The 17,173-nt window shown below is 44.4% G+C and overlaps 1 protein-coding gene across 4 annotated transcripts in view; it reads right to left on the bottom strand.

Moving 5' to 3' along the window:
- Window positions 1-17,173, bottom strand: part of LOC118769690 (phospholipid-transporting ATPase IA) — a 122,661-nt gene that overhangs the window by 40,994 nt on the left and 64,494 nt on the right. For all 4 annotated transcript variants that reach the window (XM_036516948.1, XM_036516951.1, XM_036516949.1 and 1 more), the window contains 9 exons: window positions 16,021-16,090; window positions 12,188-12,293; window positions 10,221-10,303; window positions 7,736-7,785; window positions 6,798-6,867; window positions 6,297-6,381; window positions 5,460-5,599; window positions 3,062-3,200; window positions 731-795 (listed from right to left, as the gene is read on the bottom strand). In XM_036516948.1, coding sequence (XP_036372841.1) covers window positions 731-795; window positions 3,062-3,200; window positions 5,460-5,599; window positions 6,297-6,381; window positions 6,798-6,867; window positions 7,736-7,785; window positions 10,221-10,303; window positions 12,188-12,293; window positions 16,021-16,090 — 808 coding nt within the window. The remainder of the gene's footprint in view (window positions 1-730; window positions 796-3,061; window positions 3,201-5,459; window positions 5,600-6,296; window positions 6,382-6,797; window positions 6,868-7,735; window positions 7,786-10,220; window positions 10,304-12,187; window positions 12,294-16,020; window positions 16,091-17,173) is intronic.

Genomic DNA, 17,173 nt, shown 5'->3' with positions numbered 1-17,173 from the left:
GGCTCCGGTTTCCTCCTCTGCTCCCAGAGAGGCGACTCCAATAAATCATAATACTAATCAGTGTGGTTGACAAAAAGGGGACTGTTTCAACGCTACGCTCATTTCAATTTCAAAAGCCATTTTGGTCAGATGAATTTTGGCAGAAAAAAAAGGAGCTTCACAGTGTTTTTCAGAGGTTCAAACTGTGTAATGACCGTATGCATCACGTACAGAAACATTTAACCTTTGCCTTTTACAGAAAGGACAAGCACTAACTTCCAAATAATAAGATATTCTGGTTACTGTAACCGGCCACTGTGCCAAGACTGCTTTGGCACTGAAATGACTTGACAGCATTAAAGAAACTAATAGAACACATTATGGATTAACTACATTTACATGCAAAGTCAGCAGGTTTTTTCTGGAACATTAAAACAAGGAAGTTCTTCTATTACCAAGTAGATTTCCAGTTACTTATTCAGATGAAATGATATACAAGTTGAAATAGCAGCATTTTGGCTAAAACACCCCCACATGCTTAATACCAAATCTAAGTCAATGATAATAAATAATAAACATTCACGGCTTTCTTGACCAAAATCGTTTTTCAGAGTGCCGTAGCTTGGTGAATTGGTTTGAGGGTGTCAGGTTTGAGCCGTCTGAGTTCCCTTTGATCTGCTGTGATAGACAGGTTGATGGAAGGGAGAGTTAAGAAAAGCTGGCACACAGGTCTCTAGCAGCTTATACTCACATCCAGAGTGTCTTCATTAACCACTACCAGTCCCATGTTCCTCGTCAGCAGTTTACACGAGTGTCCTGGTGAGGAGAGAGAAATGTTTCAGTATTGTTAAGCAAAAACATAATGCATCTCTCTATTTTTTGGATAAACTCAGTTTCACCACACAGGACACTTCACAATCACCCTGAGACAATTTTCAATGCCATCTGTGACCAGTAAAAATGTCGCTCAAACTTTGCACGGGTGTTTTTTTCCATGACACTCATTCATATAATAATACTGTTACAGAGCCCACATAACTCAGTCTTCAGGAGAGTGGTGTTGAATACATCACCATCAGCTTCCAACGTCCTTTCAGCACAATGTCCCAAGGAAGCGATGTCAGACTGAATTTTTGGCAGGCCTATGGCGATTAATTTACCCTAATAACAACATATAAAAACGCATGTGACAAATTACTCCAATAAAAGAGACTTTCCGGTCGTTACTCCCCTGATGTAATTAGCTGGGAACGCAATGAGAACAAAAAGACAAGGAGGAATTTTAGCCATTGGAGGCCATTAATATGAAGCTCGGAGTAATATCAGTGGAGCGCCGTGGAAACATTCAGTTTTACCCTGCAATTACGCCATAGCTCTGCTGGGAACTTTTTAAGGGTGTGGGGTTGAAAAAAGGCAGCTCCGTGTGTCCAGGAACGGAGAGCAGGTCAACGTGCGTAGCGTTACAAAATAGCTGATCTCACGCTCATTTCTCTAATGTTCAGCTGGGGAGACAGCCATAGCTTTTGCCCCCTATGTTTGAGTGGAAAACACCGCCAAGATTGTAAACGCCTCTCTCCTCACCCTCCCACAGGTCATGACCCAGGGCCTGGCAGACTGTTTTCCTAAGTGATAATGGGTTAATTTACAAATATTTACAGACGAAACATGCCCCCCTCACACTCTCAGCCTGACCCATGCCCATATATCAGGGCCTTTGGTGACTCCCAGCGCTGCGTAATATGTTTACCTTACAGGGTCCATCCACCGTGACCAAGCCAGACCAGTTACGCTGGGGAAAGAGATCCTTTCTTTATTTTCTTCTCTCAGGCGGAACTAAACTCCAGAGGGTCCCGGGTGAGCAGGGGAATGCGTGGTGTGACACGTGGGATTAGACAGTCCTCCCAGAGGTGAGGGGGTGGAAATCGAGGATGCGCAGAGGCTGGGGGCACAGCCCGGGCGGGGGGGTGGGGGGATACGAGGAGCTGCCGACTAGTTTTGGTGGGGGCAGGCGACCCGGGCCAGTGTTTGAATTGGCAGCACGGGCTGTGTTTGCCTTTTCTCGACCACGTCCAGGAGGGACGCGGTCTCGGCCAAGACCAACATGGGGGCCGTTTGCAGCCCCCTTCTATAGGAACACAGACCAGTGCCAGTGTGCTTTCACTACAGCCAGTGGGCCCGCTGCCTTTTCCAGGGGAGTTTACCCTGTACACAACCAAGCCACCTCGACGGGACCCCTGGGTGGGGCTTCCTCCGTACCAAGGTCAAATAAGGCTTCAACAACATTCTGGCAATGTTGCGGTAACGTTTTCGCAACAAAACAGGAGTCCCGTCTCTCGATCAGAGCGGCTCCGTTTCAGCTGACTGGGCCGCGAGCACAACAGCTGTGTTGCCTGGCAATCCAAATGTAGAGCGTTACACACACACGCACACACACACAGATTTTATACGCAGTGACTTTTTACTGGGGTAGATGCTGCGTCTTTATGGCCCGGCACACTGCAGGGCATTTAGAGGCTGTTTCACGGCCTGCTTTTAATTGGGCCTGGCGAGTCGGAGGCGCTGGGGGTGAGACGGGGAATTCTGCATGTCAATCGGTGTGGCGAGGAGCAGGCCCGCCCCCGGGAACGGGTGAGAATAGAGTAAATATTCAGTATTTTCACAGAGCGGGCCCTGTCAACCTCGTAAGATGTAAAAATACCTCCCCCTGCCCGCGCCGCTTTTCGTGTGTCTTATTGCTGGCAAACGGGCACAAAGGGCCGATTCAGGGTGGTGGTAGGTGGTCGCAGGCTTAATTCTTCTAATATCTGGTTTTTCATGGCCGCGCTTAATAGGATGTCTTGTCGACATGTTACTGAGTTTTAGCTAATACCGCAACATCTGAAAGCGAAGAAGCAAAGTGCTCTTTGTGAATGATTTGGATGAGTGTAATACATGTTTCACATCAGCCCGTTGGCGCTGACAGCTGAACCAACAGCGTCCTCCGTAAATTCACAGACGGTGGCTTTCTGGCTTATGAGGAGCTCTCGTCTCGCGTATATGCGTGTGTGCTTGTGGGTGAAAGGCATCCTGGGATGTGCCTCACCGATGTTGATGGCCGTCTCTTGCTTGTCGCCTGTCAGGATCCAGATCTTGATGTCGGCCTTCATCAGCATCTCGATTGTCTCGGGGACCTTGTCCTGGAGCTTGTCCTCGATCGCTGTCGCCCCCAGCAGCTGCAAGTTCTGCAGAGAGAGACGCACCTTTCAAAACTGCCACTGCAGAAGAGTTGGAGATGGAGAGATGAAAAAACAGGTTTGCAGTGGCGACAGAAAGAAGGGAAAGTCACGTGCCCACATCTTGTTCTTTTACAACATAAAGGCACAAACATGAAGTGAAGTAAATGGGTAAAAATCCAAGCACCAGGGGATGCTGGGAATTGAAGTCCACAGTGAGTCATATCCCCACCAAAACTCCCATTAGTGGTTTTGTATAAAGAAGCTGACGAGTTATTAGCCTTTGAGTACAGCTTTTGAAGAGTTGGGGAAATCTGAAAAGGAATAAAATTGTGGCATACAATGGCCTGACAGGGGTGTGGGACCTGCTCGACTGTAGCAATTCACACACACAAGTACAGTATGCCTTCCATCTGCTTCTAATGATAATTTCAATTGTGTCTAAATTCCAATAGGATTTCAAGAAAAGTGGACTACACTGAAGGTTGCAAAATGGGGACAAGACTGCAACGTATGCCCATTACTTTGGACACACTGAGATGCATTTGCAGGTGCTCAATGACTTTTGGCCATACTATACAACCCATTGACTTAGCAAAAATGATAGCAATATGATTTGACACTATATGGCTTGGAAAAGTAAAACCTGAAGATCAGTAAGACATTTTGCATATATATATATATATATATGCATGCATGCATTAACATTTGCATTTAGATTTGGACACGTTTCCATGACTATCCAAGGAGAGTGGAATATCTCAACATGATTAACAAATTTTTCATGACAGCTTGATGCAAACACTTACACAGGCTATAGGAATAGGACAGCGAGTTAGTGCCTCTTCTCCATAAGATAATTTTTTAGAAGTGTTAGCATGTCACCTACATGACACTTACTAAAACACAATAAAAGTTGTCACCATCTACATTACATGCATTTAGCAGACACTCTTAACCAGAGCGACTTCCATCACACAATTTCCATTCAATTTAAACATGCAACAGTGTCTGATCAGGCTAACAACACTGCCAGACAAGTGAGTGTGAGCATAACACTATTCAAGCCCTACCAAGAGTTCATTTGTGCCCCCATAATAATTGGTTGATAAAAAATTACAGGTAAGGTAAAGTTTTTAAATAAATTACTTAAAACATTATTGTTGAACTCAACATATGTGCATATTGTAAGTTACTTTCATAAACCATTGTGTGCAGACAAGAAACCAAATTCTCTGAACTTAAATTAACAGTAACACCATTAAATGCAACTGTCATGAAATAATAACGATATTTAAACACTGTAACATTAAGTAAAGTGCACTGTCACAAACAAACAAAAATCTTGGCCACGGAAATTCAGTTTGCAACAGAGGGATGCTGCCACCTAGTGGTCACATAGAATACCCGCATTTGGGTCTGTGAGGGATGGTTCTTTTGGGTTGATTAAGTGCACTTACTTGCGGACGGTGCTGGGCTGGCATCCTGTGGGCCCTGGGTGATTTATGAGTGCGCTCACCTGTGCTTTACACAGGGCCCCGATTGTGTTTCCGTGACCTGACCCCGTCATCGCTGCGGTTTTGCCTGTGCTAACAGCGTAGCCCACATAGCGGCCAGCGGACTGGCCCAAAGATTAGCGCTGGACCGGGTCTGAAGCGCTGAACTCTGCAACCCACACGGCCAGCAGGAAGGCCGAACTGGCATACACTGTGTGAGCTGTCTACCAGGCAAACACGTGGATTAGTATATAAATAAATCATTAAAGTGCCTGTTTGCTTAGCAGATGGATATCTACAGGTGATCCAAACTAAATTGCCTGGGTTTCCTGTGTCATTCATTCACATAGCAGGACTTAAGGCTGTTATTCAGATTATTTGGCTTTAGGGGCAGACCAGCAGTGTCTCATTTTGGATTCGAACCCTTGACCTTTGAGGCCCACGTGTGGTGCTCTGTGAACACTCCTCTACACTGTGGACCAATACAGTGGCAGAAAAAGCAGGGGGGAAGGATGCACTAGGAACAGCAGTGACATGCAGTAGCATTTGGTATTTCAGCGAAAAGAGGAGATGTTGTCTTTAAATGTGACACGAAGGGCTGATTTTGGTGCAATTGGTCCTGTTAATTTAGGAAAGGTGACAGAGAAAACAAGATTTACTTAACAGTTAACCCCAGACCCATGTATATGTGTAATAGCAGCCGTGAGCCTTTGTGCAGCAGACGGACAGCTCTTGAATGAGTGGTCAGAGTGATCAGGCGCAGCTCTCTGACCTTCTCGATCAGCTCGTAGCTCTCCTCCAGCTTCATGGCCCTCCGGTTGACGGCTGTGGAGGCGCGCTGGTACACCTCCAGCCACTCCCGGTAGGTCGTCGGCGAGATGTCGGCCACCGCGTAGCACAGCGTGCGCAGCCCTGCAGGTATGGGAGTGACACGGTGAGAGTCACGACCCTTAACCCCTGACCTTCTGCCCCAGAGAGGGGGCTTTCTCTGTACAACAGCCTACAGCAATGGGAATTAATGACTTAACCTGCATTCGTTAAATGTTGTAGCAACAGTAGCTGCAGTAGTTATACCAGAAAAAATGCTGCGTAAAATGTGTGGTTGAATGTGCCACATATATGTAAATATACATGTATAATATATATAAATATAAATATAAATATAAATGTCTAGAACGGTCATTGATTTGTGTGTGGTCAGTTTTGACCAATGAAACACTTCCCTGAGGTCTGTTTAACAAATTCTGACTCAAGAAAAAATAAAAAATCAATTTAACATGAAGTGACATCAAACTTCCACTTGGTGGCAGCAAACTAGCACGTAAAGTATTAGACGAGTAACCATAGAGACACCCTGGCCTTTATTTACAGAGAGGCAGCTGAGGAGGATGCATTTACTCTCTTCAATGAGAAACAGGTGCAGGAGTGTATCAGCTCACAGTGTTCACCGCAGCCACCGTAATCTGAGAACGCAAGTGTGAGGTCATCTTTCCGATACGAAGGCGTTAATTAAATGAACCCGTTCACTGGCTGAGCACATGTGAGGGTGTGTCAGTTATACGTGTGTGTGTGTGTGTGTATGTGTGTGTGGGACAGAGCTCTCACTCACCCTCTGTGGCAAACTGCTCCAGGTGCTTCAAAGTGATGTCCTTGTACCTGGAGCTGTCGGCCAGTCGGTCGTAGATCACTGTGTCCTGTGGCAGAGAGGTTACATATTACATTACATTATTGTCGTTTAACAGACGCTCTCATCCACAGCGACTTACACAGTCTTTACAGTTTTTAAATCTTACCCATTTATACAGCTGGATATTTACTATGGCTTTTCTGGGTTAAGTACCTTGCTCAAGGGTACAACTGCAGTGCCCCGGTGGGGAGCTGAAGCAGCAACGTTTTGGCTATGAGCCCTGCTCATCACCACTATGCTACACTGCTGCTTGGTCATCAAAATCTGACAGAAATGAGAGATCTGACCATTCCAGCAACAGCCATTTAGACTGAAGTCTGACCGCCTCTCAGCTGGTTGACATGATGACGTTGATGTCCATAAAATAACCTCCTCTGGACCCCTGAGGGGGGTCTAAACAACTGCCTGACTGGGTGTACTCACCGCTCCTTTGCAATACAGCCGGATCCGTCCCGAAGGAGTGCGCATGATCACAGACATCCTCTTCCGGTTGCTATGGGAAACCAAAGTGTGGGCAACATTACCAAATATACATAAGTATTGTTTTTATGGTATTACAAAAGGGATGCAGAATTTCTCAATTCCAAACAAACTGGATGTGTCTGTAGTTTAGCCTTGTCATTAATCAATATGTCCTTTGAAATAAGTTTGCTCTTATCCAATCAAATGCCCTGAGAGATAAAACTTCAGATTAAAGGAAAATCCTAGTGCCCTGGCCTAAACAAACATGAAGACTACATTCTCAGTCCAACTCCTTGATATCTTAAACACCACTTCATATTGAAATACCTGGCTCCGGTTCTGTTTTTCCAGGTCTGATAAGGTGCAGCTTGTTGCACGAGCAACAGGTGAAAGGGGAGACCAGTCTACTGAGTATGGAAAAACATCAGTATCCACTTTCTACAAATTCACTTATTGATATCTTTTGGTCCAAGTCCTGCTGCACCAGAAACTGCTGCAAAAGGAGGGGAGAGGTTCCCAGGGAAAACTGCAAATCCTCCAGTTCCCCGGCCTTTTAAACAGCAAGAACTGCCACCTCTGTTTCACATACGCAACAGCTTCAAAATCAATTCCTTAACAGTAACACCCTGAACTCTTCACAATTCACAGCACAAAATGGACCTGAGGTTTTTCTGAATGAACAAAATTTTGAAATTCAAGAAAGCTGCTGTTATGTTAATTACTGGTATTATCACCACTGTTGTGCTTATGAAAGTATTATTGAAGGAGTGGTAACTTTATGTGTCTGCGCAGAAACTCCAGTCATCAGTGGATGATAGGACTGGGCAGGGTGCACCACTAAGACCAGTACAGAACTGAAATGCATTGTGGGACAGAAGCAGGTGAGATCCAGCAGCTACCTTGTAAACTCCAGCACATTGAGCAGCTCGTACTTCTCCTCTTCGCCAAGCTGAAAGAAAACAAGACAACAAAAACACAGTAAATCCTACTGACCCTACTTTTCAACGACCAACAAAACACACCAAACTTTCTATTTTTATAAAGGCAGAAAGACACTTCTTCCTAGGAATTTTAAATTTTACTCTTCACATGCACTGTCTCCCGACAAACACTGTCGCAGAAAGGAATATGAAGTATTAATTCTACCTGTGTGGAAAATGTCCAATCAAAATGATATCAATGGTATTCTGATCATTTAAACAGGACCCGTGACAAGATTTTGGTACAACAGACAAAACAGAGAAAAAGACTGATAGATGCAGTCTTTTTTCCTTATGATTCAGTGTGAATGATATCTAAAGAATAATATTAGGAAGTGTGTATGTGGAACAGCTGTGAAATTATGCTGTGAATATTAGAAAGGATACACCACTGGGTGGCAGTATAGTAACTGAAGTCACACTGTGTTCACATTCTTTAGGGTCCTGGCAGTTATTTTGTGTGTAAAATTCATGCTCCTGCAAAAGTTATCTCTATATTAAATTGCACCCCATGACCTTTTTCCGTTCAGTTTCAACACCTCTGGAGTATGTGGATTAGCACTGGTAGATTTTATCTGTGTGGGTGTTACCGTGTACACTGGAGTCATATGGGAGAAAGGTTGTGACCGAAAAGCAGCTGTTATACTTCCATACCTTTTGGTGTTTCCAATACTGTTTTCTCAAGATACTTTTCGGTCCCTAACCGACATTCATCTGGTGCAGCAGGTGAGCTCGCATTCTGAACTTTAATTAAGCAATTAAGAGGAGAGGCACAATGAAGCTTACTAGCTGCCTGTGCTGCCCTCCCTAGAAGGAACTGCCTGAAGCCATTTTAAACGCCCCCTACAGTCTTGAGCGCTTATCCCAAAACAAGCTGTTCAATGAGTTCTAATGGGGCCTGAAATGATTTCTGTTACATTTATTAAGAGCTTTCACAGCGCAGCACCCCAAGGTCCCAGTGGCATAGACTGAGAAATATTTCAGCAATACTCCATCCCCTTCCAAACGCTCACACAGACACTATTCATAAATCATAATGGCACCGTGGGACACTTGATTACTACAGTGGAGAGTACAATGTCATAAATAAGCGTTTAATAGGTGCACAGTTAGGAGTTTAATTGGCATTGTGATGTTAATTAAAGAGTCTACACAGATCCCGTGGTGTAAAATGTAATCGTATGATTTACGGTTGATGGAGATCCCATCGTATATCTGTGACAAAATAATCGAGGCAGCACAATACATCAACATCCTGTATCAAGGGCCTAGTATATTGTATACGACACACCAACACAATCTTACAGTAAACTTCAAAACCAATCTTATACTTTAACACTCTAAGAGCACTGTTGTTTTCACACACTTTCTGCTACCTAACAACCTGTTAGTGGTCTGGTCTGGCATCTGAGGGGTGTGCCTAGAGGAAGTAGGTATCTGCAACCAGAGGAAACCGCAGCATTGAGGCCTTATGGGAGATCAGGGCCTGAATGTAGAACAGATCAACTGCCTTTATCCACGCTGATAAGCGAGACAGGACGAAAAGGAGCTGCATCTGAATCCGACTGTTGGTCTCCAGTGCGTTGCTGACTTCATTAGCGAATGGCGAATTGATTCTGAATCATCTGCATGAGCGAACTTGCCAGTCCGGCCTTCCCTTTATGATCTGATCTGAGCCGCAGGTCCCTTCCAGGGCACGCTGAGGTCTTAATGATCAAACTGTCAGAGTCAGTATCTGCTGTGGTTTTTTTTCCCCCTGTTAGGCCTTTTAGGTCTGTGACTGACAGGGTAGCAGATAAAGCCATGAGCTTCATCAGGGCTGCTTCGAACAGCGAGAGAGGACAGCCATGGGCCTCATCCACAATGCTGGTGCTGAAACGAGGTCTTAAGTCAGGAAACAAAATGCCGTTGATTAAAATTGATTCAAATGAGACAATTACTTTGACCTCTCTCGTCGCCCTGTCTTCCCCGGTGGGATCATCAGGTTAGCCAATTACAAGAACAAAACAGCAAGGTGCCGAACACAAGTTTAAATAATCAGACAGGCTTCATGCCTTAACTCAATTGGCACTGGGGAGAAGAGGAGGGTGGTGGGATCCAAGGCAGATTATTTTGTTGTTTTTCATGTAACTTTCCTCTTAAAGGTGACTGCGTATTGTGAGTGTTGCCCACAAAGTAAAAACACAAAGTATCTTAAATCAAGAGACATATTATGGGGGTTTTCCTCAGCTTGAGCTACCTGATTTGGATGCTTGTGGTGCCACTGCAGTGGTTTCAAGACAGAGATAGGATTCTCCTGTGTGTATCATTATAGGGGTGCAGGTCCTCCTACAGAAGCCCCACTGCTGTGGAAATACTGAGGAATGCTGGCTGCACCCGCCCTCCGGTTCTCAAATGCACTCACAGATTCAATGATGACGGAGTCCGGGGTTCTGCCCGAGAACACGAAGCCCAGGTTCCTCGCGGCTCGCACCAGAGCCCCCTCGTCTGCAGGAGAACAAGGTGGGTTTTGGGTAATCCAGTCCACACTAACACACATACATCTCTGTGCCTAAGTACCATCTCTTTTAGAAGTGTGACAATGTAATGCCTTTGTTCCATGAAGTTTGATATGAAAAGGTTATTGGCAATCAAAAGTAATTGATTAATTTATTACAACTTATTAAAAGACCTTTGTTACAATATTATTATTAGGATAATTATTATGTGTTCTCATCCCCAAGTCAGGAATTAGGCCCGACAGCAGAAATGTGTCTTAATTCATATTTAAAATGTGGTTTCACACACCAAGATCTGTCCTTCTCCTGGACTGCCTGATATGAATGAACATCAGATAGTTCAGGACTTCCGTTATTCTTATTCTGGTCATTTGTTATTCAATAAAATGGTGCCTAAAGCTACACCAACACACTTTCCACAACCATCACCAGTGCTACACAGTCCATGATACCCAGCCAAACCTTTAACACATAACACACATAACAATGTGATGATGTAATACAAATATTTTCACTTTACTACAATGCCAACACAGCAGGCAGCCCAGAGCTTGAGGATCCTGCTCATATAGTTTCACATGAGTGAGGCAGCAGGAAGAAGTGAGAAATGGAACAGTGAATATCCTGACACTGCATCAAGGCAAAGTAAAGTGATGTCAGAAAGCGCATGGTAATTAAAAAGGAGGGGAATGAATATAATAACCTTCCCTGCGCCCTCTTCATCAGTTCTCTCAGCCTGACTGAATCCCTGAACAGGGAATTAATTGCTGTTAATTACAAAATGTGGAGGGTCTATGCGTCCAGGTGAGATTCAGTGTAGGGGACCATTAGGGAGATTCAGGCAGCGTGAGTTTAATTAAATTCATTAATATCATTCCATTTATTTTCCTTTAAAATATTATGCTTATAAAGACTGCTGTTGCTTTGTGTTTTAAAATCTGCAAAGCACAAGCATAACAAATTGTGAAATGTCTCTTGAGGTAGGACAGAATCAGGCTGATACCAGTTTGGCTGTCTACGAGCTGACAGCGCCATTATGAAAATATATTGTGGTTAAGATTAAAATCCTAACCAGAGAAAATGCATTTAAAAAATTAAACAGACATAAGTGTGCAGTTTATGGCAAACACAGTTGTTAAGAACAGTAAGTATGGCAGTGAAAGAGAGTTGGCTAATCCATGCAGGATTTGGGTTTAAACTCCAGACCTAGTCAGTGTGCTTCTGATCCGCACACAATCGTTCAAATAGCAGACAGTTTCAGAGACAGACATATAACTGACACCAAGTCAGCAGTATACTCCTGAAGCACCTTCACCGCTTCCTTAACCAAACCCAAGCTACTGCCAAACAATCGCTGCACACTAACAGCATGCAGGTTTAAACCCAAGCCAAAGCCTAAGGCGGCTGGACCAATGAGGAATAACAATGTTATTCAGAATTACAGTGTGTTCCCTCTTCAGCTTTTTTCAACAAAGTGTTGCCATTTTTAAAATAAAGACAGAAGATAAGGCAGTTGAAGTCAAATGTGAAAACCTTCACTTTCAATGATACATTTGAAGGTTTATGTCTTCATAAAGTTCTTCAAGGTCAGTTGAATCTGTGCAGTGTTGCTCCATTACATTACATTATTGGCATTTAACAGATGCTCTTATCCAGAGCGACTTACATCAATTATGGGTTTTTACAATGTTATCCATTTACACAGCTGGATATTTACTAAGGCAACTGTGGGTTAAGTATCTCGCCCAAAGGTACAGCAGCAATTCCCCCGCGGGGAATTGAACCTGCAACCTTTCAGATACGAGTCCTGCTCCTTAACCACTATGCTACACTGCCGCCCCCAGCAGCTGGAGCGGAACACAGAACCACGCACCTGGAGAAGCTGCCTGGTAGATGATCTTGTCGTCGGTTCTCTCGGGGACGGCGGTGTGACAAACGGCCATCATGGTCATGAACTCCAGGATGACAGGAGCGGTGGGCTGGGGACAGACACACGGAAAGGTGAACCACCTGACGGACTCAGCTGCAAGTGGAAATGCTATTGAGGGTCACACATAACAACCACACAACACCCTCATGAGCGCTGCATAAACATTCAAAAACCTATGACAGTCTACAGGTATGTCGGTCGGCATCCATGTCAAATACAGCTTTACCATATCAAAATGTCTTGACAATGTTTATGACATGGGTGGTGACATGGCACAGTAAGACAGCCTTAATTGTTTATGAATGTTTGAGTAATGCTCATGATGGTGTTTCAGAAAATGGTTCTGACAGCTTCATGCAGGTTTTAAGACCCCCCCATGAATGCCACTGCAGATATTTGGCAATCATATGGAATAAAGCATGCTTCATCTGTTTCTATGCAGTGTGGCACACAAGTCTACTCAACTGAGCGTCCCAACACAGCATCCTACTGCCACAACACTGTGTTGTAGCCCAGCATTGTGCCTGTGCTAAATTAAACAATGTTGAAGAAATGTTCTGTATTGAGACTTCAACAAGTAGTACTACTGATGCCAAAACATCTAGCCTCTTTAAATTCACTGAAAGGTAACTGTTAAACCATAAAACGCTATGGAATTCAGTCTTGTACCAAGTCAATTATTCAAAATGGATCTGCGTCACAGACGAATCAAATGTGATGAAATTGCTTCTCTGGACTTCGACCAATATTGCAGCTGACACGCTCCGTATGGATTGCAGTAAGTACTTGCATTGGACAGAAAGGTATTATTCACAATAGCAGGCAGTCCAACCACATATTGATTGATATTGGAGAAAATGAAATATTAAAACATCAAAACAGCTGCCGTATCAGGTAGATGATGTCCCTTTGATTAGTATTTGCTGTAGAACCAACAGAAACTGTTGGGTGAGTTTAACTCTGTCAGTGGCACTTTCAGGAGACTGCCTTGTGCTAACAGGCCCTTGCATGTAAGCTACATCTTAACTGACAGGGCACTTCAGAAACAAGCAGCGGCCAATGCAAACAGATTTTGAAGAGCACAATAACATGATCACCACTGCTTCAACAGAAGAAGTGAAAAGGAAATTGAAAATGGAAATCCAATACCGTTGTCATGGGTGGCTTGCGGCCGATATTTTTGTTTTTCTCCAAAGGCAGGTGTAATTTGATTCGGCTCCTGTTTTGCACTCAATGGAGTGTGCGATCCGTCTCTTTGTTGGACGTCGTTTTGTTTGAAATTCTAATCAGTCCTCCGGGGGGGGGAAACAATGCCGGCGCTCCTGAGAGACGGCATGCGGGAACGCGGTGCCTTGCTTTCATCTGGCCCTGCCGCGCTCGTGACGAGGGCTCCCCTGCCTCTGCAACCCCCCCCCCCCCCCGTGCTCCCCCCACCCCCCACCACTGTCACAGCATCCTGCCTTCGGTGCTGTGTACGCTTCCACAACAGGTGTTAGTCATTATCATAAAAAAAAACAAAAATCAACATATCTCATTATAATAAACCCTGCTGTCTGAAAAAAGTGACTGATTGCTAAGGCTATGTGTTAAAAATGGAGGAACTCCCCACATACAATTTTGTCTCAGGGCCCGGCTCCACCAGCTGGCCCAGCACAGTTTTGTGAGGAGGGCTTGGTGCAGAGATCAGAGGTCCCGTTCTGACAGGGCATGAATGATGCTCTCGCGCCTTCAAGTGATGGAAAGAGGGCCTGCGAGCAGACCCAAGGCGGTGGAGGACTCCCAAAGCATCCCTAACCTTCAATTTGGCAGAACAGCAAAACCTCCAAAAAGAAAAGGCCTGAAACTGTAGCATACTGAAACTGTCAGCATTTTATTTTCTGCAGCCAGACACGTTATTATTTCTGCCTATCCTCTCTCCTTCCTGTTTAATACCCTGTTCTTGTTTTTGTTGTTTGCTGTTAATTTATCAAAATCTAGCTCTTCTAAACAATTGGCCAGCTTTACCAATATACTACTTTCCTTGTGTTGATATCCCCCACGTTTGTTTAATACAAAGAGCTTAGAATTACAGGGGTTTTGTTGCCAAAAATGAATTATTAGCATAAAAATAGTCTTTGTTTTGCCATTTTGCTACAATAGGTTAACAAATGGATTTTTACAAAGGCAATAAGTTAAAATATATGTACTGTAGATGATTTTAACCATTTTTAGAAACAATTCTATGATGCAGGACATTCTAAATCTGTTTTCAAAGTTTTTGATATTAGGTAAAATGTTAAGACATTTTAATATCATAACAAGACATATTATGGCTATCAGTATCAAGGCATTACAAGCCCTGCATGTAGGACTAAATCCCAAACCTTTGATGAGATTTCTTAGGCCCAGACAAAAGGCCCAAGAAAATCAAGTTTTCCAAGAAGGTCACACAAACCCACTTAGACCAGGTGGCAGGGAAAACTCGCACAGCAGACTAGAATTTTAATCAGGCAATGCTGGCCAACTGCCCCAGCAAGGCTGGTCTGGGCAGTCAGTGGCCAAGTCTGAGCCAAAGAAACAGTGGCAACGTGCAGTATTCTAGAATGTTCCCACCTAAAATGGCAGCTAGTGAAATGCCTCGACTGCACCAAGAACCTGGCAGCATCCTCTGCTGCCTGAAGCTGACAAGAGACACAGAGATGTGAAAGCACCCAGTTTAAAATTCTTCCAACCAAACGTTCTGAATCCCTTTCTAGCGTATAGGATGTGCTTTAGGGTTGATTTTAATTCATTTTCTAAGCCATGTGCTAACAGTCAACATGTTTCACACACATGGCCCCCAGCAAAGCAAAATAGCAGCCAATGACCCAAATTAAGGAAGACTCGAGAGCAATGGCCTCTGGACACTGCTTTGTTTGAATATTTATACATTTTTAATGTGCTAAAACAGAGCTGCAGCTCTAACTATTGAAATCTGTAACAGACGTTAGCCACATGTTGACTGACTGGCTTTGTCATTGGGGTATGACAATGGTAGAACTGTCACCATTGGGTGGCAACAATAGCAAAGCTATCACCTGCACCGAAATCTAGCCAATTCTAAAACATCCTTCAGGCACCCAGCTCAACTCCCACAGCCACCCACCCACTGAGCGCCAGCACTCATGATGGGAGAAATCCGACACTCTTTTCTCACAGGGTTCACATGGAGGTGTTGGGGCTATGCACCCGAATGATAAAATGGTCTCTATCAATGCCACAATTAGTACATCCTTCACAAAACCAATATGGTGTGCTAATAGGCTGTTAGTCTGCCATGTATTACATAAAAGATACTTCTTGATATTCATATTACCTGCAGCGATTTACCTGCCTTTTATCTTCACTGGTCTGTGCCACCAATAATGTGTTGAATACATAAGTACAGGCACATAAACAAGAAGACTACTGCAGCGGTGTAACACAGACTGAAAGTAGGGGTCACACGCCCTGGTGTGCCGAGAAGGACCATATCCTGATACAACAGCCTCAGCATTGCAGGAAAAGGTACCTCCATTGCAAAACTGCTTGATTTTTCTGTCTTGTCTAGCATATGGAGCGCATGGTGAATCACACCCGTTAATCACCAAACCAACATGCCACAGGCTTCTGGTGGCCAGCTTGATCATTTACTTGGCGAGTTCTCTTTTCAGAGCCACGCCTCCATGCTCCGCCCCCTTCCCACTCTCCGCTCCCAGCTCACTCACATTACTCCCGACACATTAGCGACGGTTAAGACGCCGTCCAGTGGCACTTACATGATTGTTCTGCAGGTTTTCCAGTAAGCTGGGATCGTTGAACCCTTCTTCGGTCGACTGTGACGTGTGCCTGCGAGAGAAAGAGAGGGAGAGACACACATGATGCCCTGCTTTTACTCAGTTTAACACAGAGGCAGAAGAGGGAGATGCATGGGGAAAGCACCCGCAGACTGGGGAGAGCCACACACAGCTCATCAACACTTATGGATTAGGAAGACCCTTAAAGGGAACCATGACTGATGAGACCAAAGGAATCAGTGCCTTTCCTGGCAGTCTTATTTCCAATGCCATGTGCATGCATGGCTCAGCCAGGGGGGGCCACTAATACTACCTTCTATTGAGCAGAGGTACAGGTCAGGTAATGGCAGTAAACGGCTCACACTGCCCCATTTACACCTTCCACAGCCCTGCCCTTTTAGGCACAGTGTCAAAATGCAGATACACAAAAACCTGCACAACACCTTAGGCCTGCTAAACCAAACCTGGTAGAACAGGCTGATGCAAAGGGCTCCTTGAACAGACACTCAGCAAGGAAGAGTGCAGATAAGCAAGCCCTCTGTCTGATTATAAAACTGTACAATATCATTGTTGGAACAAGCTCTAAGAGGCCCAAGGAGAGAGTAGCTTTTAATGCATGTGACAGCATATAACCATTTACAGCTTAGGAGGTAGGATCTGCTTACTTAAAGATAAGCCTCTGCTTCTCTGGATGAAAGCAAGGGTGAAAACCAGAAAAAAATGGGAAGAATAATAATACTGATAATAATGATGATCATGGCAGTGACACGATCTACATATTTTCAGTTGCCTCTGTGACAAACGCACTTTGGTTTACTATAAACAGTCGCTCTTGGGAGCTGAAAGGCTCACTAACACCAGCAGGTGTCAGAGTGGTTGGGGAAATGTGGGAAATATGCTCCTGTTAAGTCTCCCTGCACTGTCGTCTGGATTCATTTGGAAGACCCAGGTAGTGACATCTGGTGCATGCGGCTGGGACCATACGATTGTGAGCTTGTGAGAAACTTGCTGCCATCCCCATTTTCATAGTGCATTATTCGTTTGGACTGTAGTCTGCGGTACAATGGAGACAGCATGTATAACAATAATCAGAGAATCAGGAAATGACCAGTATATACTAATACTGGGATATAAT

Source organism: Megalops cyprinoides, chromosome 22 (genome assembly GCF_013368585.1).
Source record: "Megalops cyprinoides isolate fMegCyp1 chromosome 22, fMegCyp1.pri, whole genome shotgun sequence".
Taxonomy (NCBI): Eukaryota; Metazoa; Chordata; class Actinopteri; order Elopiformes; family Megalopidae; genus Megalops; species Megalops cyprinoides.
The sequence above is the reverse complement of the archived record's forward strand: the minus strand, read 5'-3'. Positions and strand labels throughout refer to the sequence as shown.